The following is a 19,706-nucleotide window of genomic DNA, read 5'->3' on the forward strand; positions in this document are numbered from 1 at the left end:
GAGGCCACACTTGGGAATTCTCTGTTAAATTTCTTCTATCCTAAAGCAAGGTGACCAAAACTTACAAGGATGTTGCCAAGACTCAAGTGGCTGAGTTACAGGAAGAGGTTGGATGAGTTTGGACTTTTCTCGTTAGAGCTTAGCAGACTGAGGGGGGAATCTTATAGAAACGTATAAAATCATGACAGGCCTGGATAGGGTGAATACACTCCAGTCTTTTTCCCAGGGTTGGGGAATTGAGGACTAGAGAGCATCAGTTTAAGGTGAGAGGGGAAAGAATAAAAGGGAACCTGAGGGGCAAATTTTTTACACAGACGGTGGTATGCATATGGAATGAGCTGTGAGCGGAAGAGGTTGAGGCGGGTACATTAACAACATTTAAAAGGCATTTGGACACATACATCGATAGGAAAGAATAGGGCAGGGGAGTGGGTCTGTGTGGGGTATTCTTCAGAGGGTTGCTGTGGACTTGTTGGGCCAAATGGCCTGTTTCCACACTGTAGGGATTCTATGATATGGGCCAAGTGCAGGGAAATGGGGGTGAGTGTGAATGGACATTTTGGACAGCACGGAACAGTTTGGGCAAAAGGGCATGTCTCTGTGCTGTAGGACTCGATGACTCCAAGTGTTTCAACCTGTGAAAAGGGATCCAGAACAGCCCAGCTCTAACTGGAATGCATGAATAAACAACATGAAACTTCAGAACATGAAAATGTTTACCTTTCCAAAGTGCCCCCTGCCCAAAACTGCAATCAGCTTGAAGTCATCCAGAGTCAGTGAGGATTTCAGCTGTGTGCTACATGGAGGGACAGGAAGCATCTATCAGTGCAGAGATTTAACTCACCAGTAAATTACTGGCTTGTAAGAAGAGACATTAGTATTTAACGTACAAAACAACAGAGGTAATAAAATAATAATTTCAGGAGATGCCAGCATCACTGATTGGATGAGCATTTCTTGCCATTTCAATTGCCCTCGAAAAGATGGTAGTGAACTATTTTCTTAAATGACTGCAGCCCATTGGTGTAGGTAGACCCACAATACTGTCAGGGAGGGAGGGAGGTCCCAGCATTGTCACCCAGCGACACTTCCCACATCAGGACAGTGAGTGGCTTGGAAGAGGAGCTTGCAGGAACTTGCAACTTCCATGGATCTTTGTCAAACTAAACAGACATGGGTTTTGTCCAAGTGTGATCTCAGGAGACTTGGTGAATATCTGAAATGCACCTCGTTGACAGTACACCTTGCTGCTCCTGAGTATCAACTGAGCACAAATTAGGCCATTCAGCCCATTCAATCATGACTGATAAGTTTCTCAACCCCATTCTTCTGCTTTTTCCCCTGTAACCCTTGATACTCAAGGACCTATCTATCTCCATCTTAAATATACCCAGTGACATGGCCTCCACCATCTTCTGTGGCAGTGAATCCCATCGATTCACCACTCTCTGGCTGAACAAGTTTTTCCTTATCTCTGTTCGAAAAGGTCTCCTCTTTACTCTAAGACTATGCCCTCAGGTCCTAATCTCTCCTCCCAATGGGAACATCTTCCCAACATCCACTCTGTCCAGGCCATTCAGTATTCTGTATGTTTCAATTAGATCCCCCCTCATCCTTCTGAACTCCACTGAATCTAAACCCAGAGTCTACAAACTTTCCTCATTTTACTTTTATACATGGTGGAAATCTGAAACAAATTCAGAGAATTCTGGAGAAACTCAGAAGGTCTGGCAGCATCTGCTGAGAGAAAAACAGAGTTAATGTTGTGAGACAGTAGGTCTCCTCTTCAAATCTGAAGATGTTATATCAGACAAGTAATGTTTATTCTGTTTCTTTTTCCACAGCTGCAGCCAGACCTGCCGGATTTATCCAGTATTCTCTGGGAATGTGGAGTCAGTCAAATGGCAGCTTGGTGTCAAACATCTTGAGTGTTGCTGGACCTGTTCACATTCAGGGAAGTGGGAGTATTTCATCACACGACTGACTTGTGTCTGTGGATGGAGGTTTTGGAGAGTTAGGTGGGGAGTCCCTTGCTGCAGGATTTCTAGAGTTAGACCTGCTCTTGTAGTCATTGTATTTATACGGTTAGTCCAGTTCAGTTCCTGACCATTGGTAACTGCAAGGATGTCAACAGTGAGGGATACAGTGATGATAACGCCCTTGAACATCTCATCTTGTGTACTGTTGAGCCCACCACTGGGCTCCCCCATCACTGAAGATGGGATACTTATGGAGCCTCCTCCTCAAGTGTCCACCATTATTCATGACTGGATATGATCGAGCTCTGATCTGATTAATTGGTTATGGGATTGCTTAGCTCTGTCTAATGTATAATGCTTATGCTGTTTGGGATGTTATAGCATTCATTTTTATGATGGGGTGGACAAAGTCAGAAGGTACACAACACCAGGTTCTTATCCAACTGGTTGATTTAAAATCACAAGTTTTCAGAGTGCTGCTCCTTCATCAAGGTGAGCTAAGTTCATTTTTCGTTCTGCTTGGTGCTGCTCCTGACATGCCCTCCTACACTGTTCACTGAATTAGGGCTGATCCCCTGGCTTTATGATAAAGGTGGATTGGGAGATATACCAGGCCATGACATTGCAGATTGTGTTGGAATACAATTCTGCTGCTTCCGATGACCCACAGTACCTCATTGATGTGTAGCCTTTGGTTGCCACGCCTATTCAAAGTCTATCCCATTCATCATGGTGATAAAGCCTTATCACACAATACAGGCTATCCACAAAGTGAAGGATAGACGAGCTAACTCTTGGCGATGCAGGCAGATTGGTGGGGATGAGGTCAAGTACGTTCCTCCCTCGTGTTGAATCCTTCACCACTTGCTGCAGATCTAGTCAGTCAACAACACCCTTTGGGACATGACCACCAAGTGTGCACCGGAGCCACTCTTGCTGATGGACACTGAAGTCCCCCCCCCCCCCCCCCCCAAGTACATTGCCACCTTCAGTGTTTCCTCCAATCAGTGCAGCAAAATACTGAATTGCCAGTTGAAGGGGTGCGGTGTGTGGTACACATAACAACGTTTCTTTGCCCATGTTTGTCTTGATGCCACAACACTTCATGGGGTCTGGAGTAAATATGAAGGACCATCAGGGAACTCCTCCCACATGGTTCCTTGGCTCGGTTTATTGAGCTGGTAGGACAAGACATAGCTTTTTCGACAGCTCTTTGGCCCAAAACAGGGGATGCTGGTAAGGATCAATAAAGCTGATTCCATATTGCCATTTCTGGTGCCCAGGTCAATGGTGGTGCATCCAGTTTCAATCCTATGTTGAGACATCTTAGCTGTTAGGTACCTCACGATAGTTTGGTTAACCAATTCAGACAGTAGTTAAAAGCCAACCACGTTGCTGTGGGTATGGTGTTACATGTAGGCCGGATCAGGTGAAGACAGTAGATTTCATTCCTGAGGGAACATGAGTGAACCAGATGGGCTTTTGCGACAATTGATGGGAGTATCACGGTCACTATCATGGAAACTAGTTTCAATTCAAGATTTTATTAACTAAATTTAATTCCACCAGCTGCAATGTGGGATTCGAAATTAGTTTTCTAGGAACATGGTTTTAAATCCCATCATGGCAGCTGGTGGAATTCACATTCAATTAATAAATTCTGTAACTGAATGATAACATCACCGATGGTGACCATTAAGCTATCACTGATTGCTATAATAACCCATTTGAAGTCAGTTTTCCAGCAACATGAATTCAAATTCCACTTTGTTAGTTTGAGAATTTAAGCTGGCATGGTGGCTCAGTGGTTAGCACTGCTGCATCACAGTGCCAGGGACCTGGGCTCAATCCCACCCATGGGTAACTGTTTGTGCTGAGTTTGCACATTCTCCCAGTGTCTTCTGGCGGCTCTGGTTTCACACCAATGTCCAAAGATGTGCAGGTTAGGAGGTTTGGCCATCCTAAATTGCCTGTAGTGTCCAGGGATGTGCAGGGTAGGAGGATTAGCCATGGGAAATGCAGGAATAGAGTGGGGGGGGGGCACGTCTAGGTGGGATGCTCTTCAGAGGGTCAAATCGCCTGCTCCCACACTGTAGGGATTCTATGATTCTAAACGGAGTTGAAGTTACCTTGAAGCTGTTGGACTGTTATTAAAAGCTCTCTCGGTCTCTACTTCGCATTCAGGAAGGAAGACTTGCTGTCCCAATACAATCTGGCCCTTACAGGATTCTCAGCTCCATACTGAACCCTCGGAAATTACCTCAGCAAACAACTCCGTTCTTCAGACGGTTGCCTGCTCTTCACATGGGTCCAACCTCACTCCTCAAGACAATCAGGAAACAGCAAGAAACACCAACCTTGCCCAAAACATTTCACCAACACAGAGAACTGCCCTTTTCCTGGGACTGACCCAAAGGTGCAGTGAATCAAATGTACCTTTGCTGGTGACCATCCAATTCGGACGCAGATGGAATCTGCTTTCCTGGTTGAGTGACATCAGTCTGGAAAAGGGAAATAGAAGCAATAAGAGCAGCACTGGACAGGAGAAGACTACAGTCAGGATGTGAAAAATGAACAGAGCTACATAAACTTACCAGCTAGAAATACATCAATTGCAAAAAGTGTCCAACCAACAAACCCTCATTCAGCCTCCTCCTATCAACATGAGCATGGCTGAGCCCCCAGATAACATGCAGCAGAGTATAATTAAACACACAAATGATATACATTAACAGATTCCCTTCCCTCTCTTAAACAGAAAACTTAAGGCTTTACATTTACAAAGCAATAATCTTTACCGTTATAAAGAGAGGCCAAGCTGCAGAAACATGTGCAGAGGTTAGGAGGGTGCAGTATATCCCTGTCCATTGAGAGAGAAGCTCTACAAGTGTACATTTCTCAGCAGCTTGGGTTCTTCGGCTTGGAGGCAGCCCGGTTCCATACATCTGACACTCCAATGACCAAAAAAGAAATCTCTGGAGACAAAACTGATCAAGCACTTACCGAAAGTGAGCAAGCTGATCTCAGCCATAAAATAGGTAAATCAAGTGCAAAATCTTTCTCGGATTCACAGCAGCATAAGAGTAGGCCACCAAGCCTGCTCTGTCACACAACAGCATCATTGCTCAACACCCAGTTCAAAGCCTTTTTCTCCCCACAGAACTTTCATAACCTTTTGGGGTAAGAATTCCAAAGATTCACAACCCTCTGAGTAAAAGTAACATTTCAGCTCTGTCCCAAGTGTCAACCCCACTAATTTGAAAGTTTGTCTCTTTCTAGATCCACCCCTAAAAACATCTACCCTGCTCGAAGCATTTTGTCGGTTGCAATGAGATCTCCTCTCATTCTGTGAAATTCTAGAGAACACCGGTACAGTTTGTCCAATCCAAATAGTTAAAAATCCCACAACACCAGGTTATTGTCCAACAGGTTTATTTGGAAACACTAGTTTTCAGAGTGCTGCTCCTTCATCAGGTAGCTGTGAAGCAGGACCAGAAGGCACAGAATCTCGAGGATAATTCAAATGGGACATCCCTGCCATTCCAGAACAAGTCTGGTGAACAGTAAAGGGTGCTGGTAAACACGCTTAGACCGACTCAATAGCAGAATCAGGTACATCAAGGGAAACACAAAGATGCCTGCCCCACATCTGCAGATACAGGAAGGGACAGAAGGGCAAGCCACCTGCCTTTAAAGGTACAGGAAGGGACTGAAGGAAAAGTATGTAATTCAAAAGCACCATTCACCTTGAATTCCCTGAAAAGATATGCCAGTAAAAGCTAGCAGGGCATTCACAGGGCAGGCAATATCAGTACATCAATAGGTTAATGCAACTAAAGCTAAGATAGCAAATAACCCCAGCTACAAGAAAGAAAGATGCAACCCATACCAGAACTAATTTACTAAGACAAATAACACACAAATGAACAAAAGCTATACAACAGTGAGAAAACTATATTACACAGATGCCAATAAGATAGCTCTGCATTAACGGAAGTGGGACTGTAGCTTTATATCCATGCATACTGCAGGGGTGTATCCCATACCTGGAGCTGCCTGTAACACTGCAGTATGACAGACTATATTGGAGAACATGAGAGATACAAATAAAAATGGTATAGAAGTGCAACCTCTTTTCTGGAACCACAAAAATATTAGTAATCACATTCGCATTTATTTCTATACAGTCGCACCAAAACACCTTCCAAAAAAATCGCTCAATCAATGCACAATTACATCTTCATTGAGAAGGCAATATGAAAGGCTTGTAGTGCAGTAAAGGTTGAAGGGAATAGGAGATATGGAGGGAAATCAAGTTGTAATTAGATGACAGGAGATTTGGATTTTAAAAGCCTGAAAAAAAAAAGAACAAATTCTACACAAGATCCAAGGTCTTAAAGTACCCAAGATTTGTCTTTATTATACAATTAAATCTTGTAGCAGTTATGTACTAGCTTCCCAGTGGGCACCAAAATTCAACTGGAGGAAAGATCTGCTTATCGAAGTGTAAGTGTAGGATAGCAGTCTGATCCCTGATCAACAATGCAGGGGTTGATGAGCAGAGTTAATGCTGGACAACATTAATGTCAGTGCAACAATTAATGCAGTGGTTTGAATGACATTGTCAAGTGACAGGTTGTAGATGAATAACAGGATCAGCCACTCAACTGGCAATCTAGGAAAAACAATGTCCTTTAACAGAAGGCCCGATTGGGCCTATACTTGACTACAGACCCACGGTGGCTCAGTGGTTAGCACTGCTACCTCACAGCACCAGGGTCCCAGGTTCGATTCCAGCCTCGGGCGACTGTCTGTGTTGAGTTTGCACATTCTCCCCGTGTCTGCATGGGTTTCCTCCCACAGTCACAAAGATGTGCAGGTTTGGTGAACTGGCCATGCTAAATTACCCATTGTGTTAGGTGCATTAGTCAAGGGTAAATATGGGGTAGGGGAATGGGTCTGGGTGGGCTGTTCTTCGGAGGGTCGGTATGAACTTGTTGGGTCAAACCAGAAATATGGTTGACTCTTAACTGACCTCTGAAAATAGCCAAGCAAGCCATCCATTCAGGGTCAATTAGCAGCAAGTGACAATGGTGGGTTTGACATTGATGCTTACACCCCATGAAAAGAAGTTATTCTCAGCCGATGTTTGGCTGGGATCTCACATTTACAAAGCCGAGAATGTGGACAATGACAAAGAATACGTTTGAAGGTAACAAGGACGTGGCTGATGGTTTCATCAATTAATGATTCATGGCAGGCCAAATTCAGGTAGCGTTACAGAACTGGAAATAGGCACTCTTAATCCTGGCATGGAAATGGATCCAAAGCACAGGCCAGGATTAAATATGCCAAAGACTGCAGAGTGCTCAAAATGAAAAGCAGCAGAGTCAGGCTCATAGGATATTATCAGTGGCTTTTATACGTACAATGCTGTTGAGCCCAACAGGAGTAATTCATTGTATTGTAAGCAAAATGGACATGAATCCAGCTGAGAGAAATATGAAAGTTTGTGTTTACCACGATATTTAGTAACTGTATCAATTCATAAGCAAACAACATTTTCATCAAATAAGATTGTGAAAGACCAGAATAGCTTCGAACCTGTGTTGTCCTATCACCATTGGTACTGCTCCTCGACTCCAATGAAGCTTTTCGAGGTGTGCTCGATGGCTCATCCATATCAAAGGACAACTTTTCAAACGATAAGTCTCTGGAAATACACAAGTTCTGTCAGTATGTAGAGGTCCATTCAGCTCCATTTATGCCTCTGAATATCCACCCTCTCAATTGCACAGACCTCTATCAGGTCTCCTCTCAGCTACCTTCTCCCCAGTGAAAACAATCCTAGTCTTTTTAATCTTTCCTCACAGCCGATGCCTCTCGAGACCAGGCAACATCCTGGGGAACGTTTTCTGCATTCTCTCCAAAGCTTCCACGTCCTTCGATAGTGTGGGAACTGAAACTACACACAACATTCCAAATGCGGCCTAACAAAGTGGTTTGCCAACTCTTGTACTCCATGCCCTGGCCGATGAAGGCAAGCATGCCATATGTCTTCATCATCACCATCTGGTCACTTTTAGGGAAGTGTGGGCCTGCACACCCAGATTTATCTGTATGTTAGTGTTCCTCAGGGTTCTACCAATTACACCATAATTCGCACCTAAATTTGATCCTCCAAAATGCATCACCTCACATTTGTCTGGATTAAACTCCATCTGCCATTTCTGTGCCCAAGTCTTATGTCTATATCCTGTTGAATCCTTTCACAGTCATCAGCACGATCAACTCCACCAATCTTCATGTCATTTGCAAATTATTAATCAGACCACTCACATTTTCCTCCAGATCATTTATATTTACTACAAACAAGAGGACCTGAGACCTGATCCCTGTGGAACATCACTAGTTACTGGTCTCCATTCTGAAGAGCATCCTTCCACCACTAGCCTGTCTTCTCTGACCAAGCCAGTTTTGTACTCATCTAGCCAGCCCACCCTGAATTTAGCTTTTGTATCTTTAGCTCTTACGATGTTAACTTTTGTATCAATCTTCCATGTGGGTTGCCTTTCCTAAAGTCCATATAAACTACATCCCCAGCCCTTCCCTCATTCGTGTGACCAACCCTTTATTTCAATCCATACTGAGTCCAGTCTACTCTCCATGATGGTTGCATCTTGTGTTTTTTTCTCATATCAAGGATGTTATCCCAAACAAACCCACGCAGATGAAACCACCTGGGCCAAGGGGGTAGAGGGAGTGGCAAGGGTGAAGAGCAGGTAAGAAAGAGAACAGCCTTTTTTTTTAAAAATGTACCATCCTGCAAAACTGAGACTCAGCAGCTCAGATTTAGTCATCCTCTGCACATGCTTACTTTGTCTTGGTGGTAGAGGTCACCCAATCAGGAACAGGAACAGGAACTGCTGACTAATGGTTATGTAGCAGTGAAACATCAAGCAGGCTGTGAAGGAGCCCCGGGGAAAACAGTCAGGAGCAGCAGGGCCTGAGGAACAAGTGGATCCTCTCAAGAAAAAAAAATAAATCTTCCAGTTAAGAATGGCTTAGGGTTAGGTGCAGATTCAAAGTTCCTTGAAGGTGGAGTGACAGTTGACAAGGTAGTGAGGAAGGTGTTTGTTCTGCTTGCCTTCATTGCTCAGTGGAGTGAGTACAGGAGTTGGGGGGTTACACTGCAGCTGTACAGGACACTGGGTCAGCCACTATTGGAATACTACATTCAGTTCTGTTCTACCTCCTATCGGAGAGATGTTGTGAAACTTGAAAGGGTGCAGAAAAGATTTACAAGGATGTTGCCAGGGTTGGAGCATCTGAGCTACAGGGAGAGTCTGAACAGGCTGGGGCTGATTTCCCTGGAGCATCAGAGGCTGAGGGGTGACCTTATAGAGGTTTATAAAATCATGAGGGTAAATAGCCAAGTCTTTTCCTCAGGATAGGGGAGTCAAAAGCTAGAGGGCATAGGTTTAGGGTGAGAGGGGAAAGATTTAAAAAGGGACCTAAGGGACAACTTTTTCACGCAGAGGGTGGTGCACGTATGGAATGAGCTGCCAGAGGATGTGGTGGAGGCTGGTACAATTACAAGATTTAAGAGGCATCTGGATGGGTATATGAATAGGAAGGGTATGGAGGGATATGGGCCCAGTGTTGGCCAATGGGACTAGATTAGGATATCTGGCTGGCCTGGATGAGTTGGAGCGAAGGGACTGTTTGTGTGCTCTATGACTATGGCTCAGAACTACAGAAAACTCAGACACAGGAAGCCACCATTCAGCCCATTATGCTTGTGCTAACACTTTTGAAATACATCTCTGCTCAGTCCCATAGCCCCACTTTGTATCCAATACACAAAGTTCCTCAGATACACCGTCCAACTTCCTAGTATTTACAAAATTATTTATGGAATCAGCCTCCATCATCTTTTCAGGTGCAGCATTCAAGTTCCCAACATCTCTGGGTGACAAACAAATTCTCATGTCCCCTTTCATAACTTGTCTATGACGTTAAATGTCCTCTGGTCTCTGATCTACTTCACCAGAGGATCTCAGTCTCTCTCAGTACGTCATCAAAACCTCACAGCCTTGAAAACAGCTGACTTGGTCACTCCTGACCTTCTCTGATCCAGCAGAACAGCTGCAGTTTTAGCAGCCACTCTTCAAGAGTGTTGTCATCCTGGTGAACCACTTTTTGTGCCACTTGGTTATCGGTCTTCTTGAAATGTGGTGCCCAGAACTGCCCACATTAATCCAGAAATTTAGAAACTTCAACAATGATCTCTTTGTTTTGATATACTATTTCTCGATATTGAGCACCTTTGGCATTCACTACAACTGACACTCAGTAACGGCAGCGTTTACCATTCACAGAACACTGCAAAATTTACCAAGGCTCCTTAAACAGCAGCTTCCAAAACCAGAACCACTACCATCTCGAAGGACAAGGGCAGCAGATACATGAAAACACCTCGACCTGCAAGCTCCTCACCATCCCGACTTGGAAATACATCACCATTCCTTCAGTGAAGCTGGGTCTAGTCTCTCTCCGTCGCCAAGCAGTGAGCCTACCTAGGGCACATGGTTCTATTAATTCAGGAAGGCAGCCTTGGATAGGGCATTTAGCGATGGGCAATAAGTGCCTTGTTAGCGATGGCCACATCCCATGAACTGAATAAAAAGGAATAATGCAAATGGAGATGTCGTAATGGAAGTATGAAGAGCTATGATTTAAACAAAAGAACTAAATGACAAGGAAGTTAATTCCTGATGCCATGTACTGAACCAGTGAGAGAGTAAGCATTTATACAGCTATACATGTTGTATTTATGAAGATAAAGCTATTCTGGAATCAGAGAAAACACTACACATGGGAAAGGTTTCACCTCTAATTGCCCAATAAATAAGGCAGCAGGCAGAACCGAAGGTAACGAGTGCAGCAAAGAGCAAACAGGGCCCATTGACTGGGTATCAGTATGACAGGGATATTAAATGGTATACTTTTGAGACATGGTATAGCACACCTGGAAAACAGTACTAAACTACACCGATGAAGTCAACTCATTATAGAGGCAGGGGAGAGTGTGATAACCAAAGATAAGAAATAGTAGGGATAAGCAGTCCAATCTCTTGAACCTGCTCTCACATTTAGGAAGATCATAAATGATCCTGCATCTGAAATGCACTTCCTCACTTGATCCCATCATCACTCAATACTCTCAAAAGCTCAAAATCTATTAATGTCAATCACAACAATGTTTCATGGTTAAAAACCCACTGCTCTCTGGGGTAGGGAATTCACAAAGATTGACAAGCACAAAGACATTTCTCCTCATCTCAGTCTGAAATAATATCCCCTTGAGATGATTTCATGTTTCCTAGTTTTAGACTCTATAGTCAGGACAAAGTGTCTTTCACCATCTAACCTGTCAAACTCTCTTAGAATCTTCCAAGTTTGAATGAAATCAACTCTTGTTCTTCTAGCCTTTAGACAGTATAGGCACATTTTATGCAACTGCTCATCTGATAACCCTCTCTGCCTGGGAATCAATACAGTGCACCTTTCGTGCACTTCCCTCCAAGGCGTATTCTTTTCACCCAAGAACGATAACTAGGACGCACCAAAACCCTGTTCAACTGCATTCTTCCTCTCATTCTCTAATCCCCTGGAATGATGGGCAACATACATTTTGCTACCAACTCCTGGCTGTATCAACACATGAATCTTCTGTGTTGTCTGTACAGGACACCTAAATCCCCCTGATCATCAGCACTGATAGTTTCTCCCCATTAATAAATCAGTTTTTCCTTGCTTTCTAGTACAGCAAAAAACCTCATATCTCCACATCATGCTCCACTTGTCATCCTCTTTCCCATTTACTTGACTTGCCTTTTTTAATTCATTCATTAGAGGTCGACATCTGTGGCTGGCAAACATTTGATTGGTATATTCCTTTGAAAACTCTAACTCCTTCTCGAAGGTTACCTTCTTACCCAGGATTGTATTGTCAACAAACTTAGGATGTGCTCCTCTCATTCAATGTATTTCAAACTTCGGGGTGCGGAGATGTGGAGAGAGGTTCAGGAGTCTAGATCATGTAGTCTGGAGGTGAGACTCAAAAAGGGAAAATGATCCCGTTTTCTCATACTTTTAAATGAATGTAAAAAATTCAGCCTCAACAAAATGTTACAGAATAAGAAATTACAACCATGTGTTGAAAGGTGTACTTATAGACATCTACTTAACACTTCACCACTTTCGATTGTTGCAAAAACCCATCTGGTTCTAAGAACCAGGAGCAGGAGTAGGCCATTCGGCCCTTCGAGTCTGCTCCACCATTCAATAAGTTCATGGCTTATCTCTTCCTGGACTCAGCTCCACTTACCCACCCTCGCACCATAACCCTTTATTCCTTTATTGTTCAAAAACAATCTACGTTCCCTTTAAAACATTTACTGAAGTTGTGTCACCTACTTCCCTGGACGGGGAATTCCATCGATTTACAACCCTCTGGGTGAAGAGGGTCCTTCACAATTCAGTCCTAAATCAGCTCCCCCTAATCTTGAGGCGATGCCCTCATGTCCTAGTTCCACCCGCCAGTGGAAACGTCCTCACTATTTCTATCTTATCTATTCCCTTCATAAGTTTATATGTTTCTACAAGATTCCCCCTCATTCTTCTCAATTCCAATGACTATAATCCCAGTCCATTCAGTCTCTCCTCACAAACCAACCCCCTCAGCGTCAGAATCAACCCTGTGAACCCCCTCCAGTGCCAGTACGTCCTTTCTCAAGTAAGGAGACCAAAACTGTACCCACTACTCCAGGTGTGGCCTCAACCTGCACCTTGTACAGCTGTAACATAACCTCCCTGCTTTTAAACCCAACCCCTTTAGCAATGAAGGACAACATTTCATTGGCCTTCCTAATTACATGTTGTCCCTGCAGGCCAACCTTCTGTGATTCATGTACAAGGACACCCAGGTCCCTCTGTCATAGCAGCATGCTGCAACTTTTTACCACTCAATAATCCTTTTTACTGTTACTCCGACCAAAATGGATGAGTTGACATTTATTAACATTGTATTCCACCTGCCACTCACTCCCTTTGCCCACTCACTCAAAGTGTCCAGATCCCTCTGCAAAGTTTCAGTCCTCTGCACACCTTGCTCTGCCACTCATCTTAGTGTCATTGCAAACGTTGACACACTATACATGGTCGACGAGAAAGTGAGGACTGCAGATGCTGGAGATCAGAGCTGAAAATGTGTTGCTGGAAAAGCGCAGCAGGTCAGGCAGCATCCAAGGAGCAGGAGAATCGACGTTTCGGACTATACATGGTCCCCAACTCCAAATCATCCATATAAGTTGTGAATAACAGTGGTCCCAACACTGATCTCTGAGACCCAGCACGAGTCACCGATTGCTAGCCAGAATAGCCCTCATTTATACCCACTCTTTGTTTCTTGTTCGTTAACCAATCCTCTATCCATGCTAATACTTTACCCATAATGCCATACATCTTTATCAGCAGCCTCTTGTCGAAGGCCTTTTGGAAATCTACGTACACCAACCCACTAGGACCCCGTTGTACACCTGGATTGTTCTCTAACGTCCTGTACAGAAGAACATTTGTCAAGCTTACCTGGTCTGCCCTACATAGGACTCCAAACCCACAGCAATGTGGTTGACTCTTAACCACCCTCTGGGTGATTAGTGATGGACAATAAATGATGGCCTAGACAGCAACATATCCCGTGAACAAATAATTGTTAAAAAAAAGGATGAGGGGTGGGTGGGTGAAGTGAACCCATTAAAACTGACAGCATACGGGGTTGTGGGGCAGACAGCAAACAACTAATTCGAGGGTTGAAAGGAGAAATACGCACCCTCATATTTTGGGATCTGGTCAGGCAGACTGCAGCTTTTCCTACCCTGCAGAGGGGGTTCACAGGGTTGATTCTGACGCTGAGGGGGTTGGTTTGTGAGGAGAGACTGAATGGACTGGGATTATCGTCATTGGAATTGAGAGGAATGAGGGGGAATCTTGTAGAAACATATAAAAACACTAACACTGCTCATTCCTAATGCATCAGCAGAACTTCAGTCTAATGAGATAACACGGTACAGCACAGGAACAGGCCCTTCGAGCTCTCATGGCTGCACTGACCGTGATGTTATTCTAAACCAATCCCATCTGCCTGCACAGGGTCTATATCCCTCTATTCCCTGTGTCTTCACATGTGCCTCTTACATTTTGTTAAACTTGCCTATATACCATCTTTGTTAATTTATAAAGTTCTTCCCCTGGCAGCACATTCCAGACACATACTACTCACTGTGCCAAAGTCTGTCCTCACACATCTCTTTTAAAACTGTCCCCTCACCTTAAACCTATGCCTCTATTATTTGACATCACCATCCTGAAAAAAAGTTGCTGACTATTCACTCTATTCATGCCCCTTATAGCTTTGTATATGACCAGGAGGAGGAAAAGACCTTTCCTGGTACAGACTGGACTCAGCAATCTGCTCAAAAGGAAATAGGCTGCAGAAAAATTACTGGAATGTCGCATAACCTCACAATTACATTTTAACACAATCTGCACAACTAAAGGAGGAAGTTAATTCATTTTCATGAAAGAAAATGTTGGAAATGCTGAGCAGCTCTGGTAATGTCTGTGAAGAGAGAGGAGAAAACAGAGCTAATGTTCCAGGCTGATAGTCTTTCCTTAGACCTGGGCGATATTAAGAGATAACAGAGCCAGCAAATAGAGCAAGGAGAAAACAAAAGAGAAGATCAAGAGCAGGAGCGATTAACTGTCCAGTGGCATCTTGGTACAAGTGGCCATGGGGTAATAAACGGGTCCAACAAAAGTTTAAAATAGCTCGAGCAGATTAATAGCATGGAAATTCTTCAACCAAGAGAAATCTCCATGTCTCAGGAAGATGATCTGGAAAGACAGGAGGATATCAGGGACTGTAAGACCAGGTGACATGTCTTCCACACCCAGTGGCCCTGCTACACACTCTCCATGCAGCTCCCCTGTCTGAAAAACTGGGTGCAACAGGGAAGATCCAAAGCGGTTAGATTTAATGCTGAAGCCAGAAGGCTGAGACATTTTTCTTCGAACAATGTCCCTCCTTAAGCTCACTTGAACTTATTTAAATAGTGTAAGAGGTCAAGGGCAGAAGGTCTGGGGACAATGGAAAATTAAAGTGACTGATAGCTCAGGGTAAACCTCCCAGCTGCAGATTTGTTTGGTGGTTGCTGCCAATATGCATTTCGTCTTTCCAATGCAGAGGAGTTCACATTGTAGTTTGCAAAGACAGAAGACTAAACTGGAAGAAATACATCACAATTTAACCTGGAAGATATACAGGTCTCTCCAGTCCTCAATATGGGAACGGAAATGTTGAAACCTGGAAGATCTATCTCCTGCCCTCACATGGGAATATGTACAAGGAAAGGGAGGGATGACTGAGGAGCTAATGTAACTCCACTATTTAAAAACGGAGGTAGAGAGATGTGTGTGGTGCTGGTATGGAGGTGGCACCAATGGCACAGGGATATAGTTTGGAAACTGGGGCTGTAGGGAGCTCTGTTAATATTCTCAGAGGGAGGGGAATGGTTAAGAGCAAGGGGTCACCATAAAGGGCCATGGCAATCATGTGCTGTGATAAAAACACTAACACTGCTTGCTCATTCCTAATGCATCAGCAGAACTTCAGTTTAATGAGATAACATGGTACAGCACGTGGAATGGTCAGAGACCCTTGACTGAAGAAAACTCAACACAATTTGGAAGTTTTGGTACGAGAGGAAACATTGCTACACTGATGAAACAGAGATAGGGAAACTTTGAGAATAGAACACAGTATTTATAGGAAGCAGAGTGGAATCAAAGTAACTGTGGCAGTCAGTGAGCTTATCACAGGCATTAATAGACATAGTGTCCCTAAAAACTGGAGAATGGAGAAATGGAGGAAGGGACTGGGAGGCTGGTGATTTTGGGAATGGCATCAAACAGGAATGATGTGGAGATGCTGATGTTGGACTGGCTTGGACAAAGTTTTAAAAAATCATACAATACCAGAATATAATCCAATGGGTTTATTTTAAAACATGAGCTTTCAGAGCACTACTCCTTTGTCTAGTATCTAACGTTTTCAAATAAACCCATTAGGGCTACATCCTGGAGTCATGTAACTCTTGACCTTATCGAACAGGAAATCAGAGATGCATGTTGGAAAGGAGCATCTTAGATTGGGTAAAGGGGTAGAGAAACCTCCCCCTCCCTCCCTCCCTCCCCCACCTTGGCAATGAGCAACCATCTACAGAATTCTTCATCAAGATGGACTGTGAGGTAGATTGTACTGAGACTAGGGTCTGAGCTGTGAGTTAGCGATGATGAATTGGGAAATGTCACTGAAAGGGATGACAGTGGATAGGCAATGACAAACATTCAAAGAGCGAATGGGTGAACTACAAAAATTGTTTATGGCTGTTTGGCACAAAAGTGCAAAGAGAACCACAACCAAACCATGGCTTACGAGGGAAGTTAGAGATATAATTAGATGCAAAAATAGAATACAAACTGGGAAGAACAACATCAGACCTGAGAATTGGGAACAGTTTAGAAGTCAAAGAAGGGCCAAGGTATTGATTAATAATCAAATAAAGTAGGAGAGTAAGCTTGCGCAGAATATAAAAACTGACTGCAACAGTTTCTAAAGGATTATAAAAACTGACTGTGGACATGCCATAAGATCTGTAAATATTGGGATTGAGTAGCAAATGCCTTGACAGAGATTTTGGGTATGGAGATTGGATCGGATCCAACGTCCCTAATTTTGGCTTTCCAAATCTTCCCTCCCTAGATGTAAATGGGAGGAAATTATTTACTAACCGCTCCTTTTGTGCAAGGAAAAATATTTTAGTGAATTGGGTATCCGAAGGCCCCCCCAGGGCTTTCAAACTGGCACGGATTAGTCATGAAATATATCCCCCTTGACTTCCTCACGAATACGGTGCACCAAAAAACGGAATTATTTTATAAAGCATGGCAGCCCTTTTTGAGCTCCATCAGCACAGACATTTTGGCCAGACTGTCCAGGGCTCTTGTTTAGCTGTGGTAATGGTTCTGGTTGGTTTGGGGGCCCCAGGGAAGAGGAATCGCAGAAAAATACAGGTTCTATTAGGACTTGATGTAAATCTTTTTTGAGCATGTATCTAGTTATTTAATTATTTTGTTGTTTACTGTAAGTAATGTTTGATATCCTATTTTATGTTTTGGTTGTTTGTAGAATAGATCAGAAGTTAGTTGGGGATTTTATTTATTTAATTTTAGATTGGTGTTGTTTTTATATTATAAAAAGGAATACACTAGTATGTATTGATTTTGCAATTCTATAAAAATACTTTAAAAATTTATTCTTTCAATAAAACTATCTATAAAAAACAGGTTCTACAGGATTATAAAAACTGACTGCAACAGTTTCTATAGGATTGAAAGAATTGACTGTAAAGTTTCTCTAAGAGTATAAAAACAGACTAACTGTTTCTATAGGATTAGAAAGACTGACTGCAACCGTTTATATAGGATTATAAAAACTGTCTGCAACCGTTTATATAGGATTATAAAAACTGACAGTAACAGTTTCTTTTTGATTATAAAACTGACTGCAAACATTTCTATGGGATTACAAAAACTGACTACTAGTTTCTATAGAATTATAGGAACTGACTGCAACAGTTTCTATAGGATTGAAAGAACTGACTGTAAAGTTTCTATAAGAGTATAAAAACAGACTAACTGTTTCTATAGGATTGAAAAAACTGACTGCAACAGTTTCTATCGGATTATAAAGACTTCCTGCAATAGTTTCTGTAGGATTGTAAAAACGGACTGCAACAGTTTCTGTATGATTTTTTAAAAACTGACTGCAACAGTTTCTATAGGATTGTAAAAGCTGACTAATGGTTTCTATAGGATTATAAGAACTAACTGCAACTGTTTTTAAATTATTATAAAACCTGTCTGCAACCGTTTCTATAGGATTATAAAAACTGTCTGCAACAGATTCTACAGGATTATATAAACTGACTGTAACAGTTTCTATAGGATTATAAAAACTGACTGTAATGGTTTCTACAGGATGATATAAACTGACTATTTCGAGAGGATTGTAAAACTTGACTGCAACAGTTTCTATAGGATTGAGAAAAAAACAGACTGTGACAGTTTCTATAGGATTATAAAAGTGAGTGTAACAGTTTCTAGAGGATTATAAAATCTGACTGTAACTGTTTATATAGGATTATAAAAACTGACTGCTACAGTTTCTGTAGGATTATAAAAACTGACTGCAGCAGTTTCTATACAATTATAAAAACTGATTATAACAGTTTCTAGGCGATTATAAAAACGGATTGTAACAGTTTCTACAGGATTATATAAATTGACTGCAACAGCTTCTACAGGACTATAAAAAAATTGACCAACAGTTTCTATAGGATTATAAAGACTGACAGTAAGTTTCTTTTTGATTATAAAAACTGACTGTAACAGTTTCTATAAGATTATATAAACTGACTAACAGTTTCAATAGGATTATAAAAAGTGACTGCAACAGTTTCAATAGGATTATAAAAACAGTGTGTAACTGTTTCTATAGGATTATAAAACTGACAGCAACAGTTTCATTGGGATTGTAAAAACTGACTAATAGTTTCTCTACGGTGATAAAAACTGACTGCAACAGTTTCTACAGGATTACAAAAACTGACTGTGACAGTTTATATATGATTATATAAACTGACTGTGACAGTTTCTATAGGATTATAAACTGACTGTAACTGTTTCTACAGGATTACAAAAACTGACTGTGACAGTTTATATATGATTATATAAACTGACTGTGACAGTTTCTATAGGATTATAAACTGACTGTAACTGTTTCTACAGGATTACAAAAACTGACTGTGACAGTTTCTATATGATTATATAAACTGACTGTGACAGTTTCTATATGATTATATAAACTGACTGTGACAGTTTCTATAGGATTATAAACTGACTGCGACAGTTTCTATAGGATTATAAACTGACTGCGACAGTTTCTACAGGATTACAAAAACTGACTGTGACAGTTTCTATATGATTATATAAACTGACTGACAGTTTCTATATGATTATATAAACTGACTGTGACAGTTTCTATATGATTATATAAACTGACTGTGACAGTTTCTATAGGATTATAAACTGACTGCAACAGTTTCTACAGGATTACAAAAACTGACTGTGACAGTTTATATATGATTATATAAACCGACTGTGACAGTTTCTATAGGATTATAAGAACTCACTGCAACCGTTTTTATAGGATAATAAAAACTGACCAACAGTTTCTATAGGATTATAAAAACTGATTGTAACAGTTTCTATAGGTTTGTACAGAGAAAAAGATTGATGAAAATTACAGTCAGAAACAGCAGAATTTTGCAAAACCAATGTAGTGTACAAAATCCCATGCAAGGACTGCACAAAACACTACATAGGACAAACAGGAAGACAGCTAACGATCCGCATCCATGAACACCAACTAGCCACGAAACGACACAACCAGCTATCCTTAGTAGCCACACACGCAGATGACAAGCAACATGAATTTGACTGGGACAACACTACCATTATAGGACAAGCCAAACAGAGAAC

At 42.1% G+C, this 19,706-nt stretch overlaps 1 protein-coding gene across 1 annotated transcript in view; it reads right to left on the bottom strand.

Moving 5' to 3' along the window:
• Positions 1 to 19,706, bottom strand: part of pkn1a (protein kinase N1a) — a 197,017-nt gene that overhangs the window by 60,604 nt on the left and 116,707 nt on the right. The window contains exons 12-14 of the mRNA XM_072564263.1: positions 7,584 to 7,692; positions 4,416 to 4,480; positions 721 to 796 (exon numbers count right to left, since the gene is read on the bottom strand). Coding sequence (XP_072420364.1) covers positions 721 to 796; positions 4,416 to 4,480; positions 7,584 to 7,692 — 250 coding nt within the window. The remainder of the gene's footprint in view (positions 1 to 720; positions 797 to 4,415; positions 4,481 to 7,583; positions 7,693 to 19,706) is intronic.

The sequence above is a fragment of the Chiloscyllium punctatum genome, chromosome 46 (genome assembly GCF_047496795.1).
Source record: "Chiloscyllium punctatum isolate Juve2018m chromosome 46, sChiPun1.3, whole genome shotgun sequence".
NCBI lineage: Eukaryota > Metazoa > Chordata > Chondrichthyes > Orectolobiformes > Hemiscylliidae > Chiloscyllium > Chiloscyllium punctatum.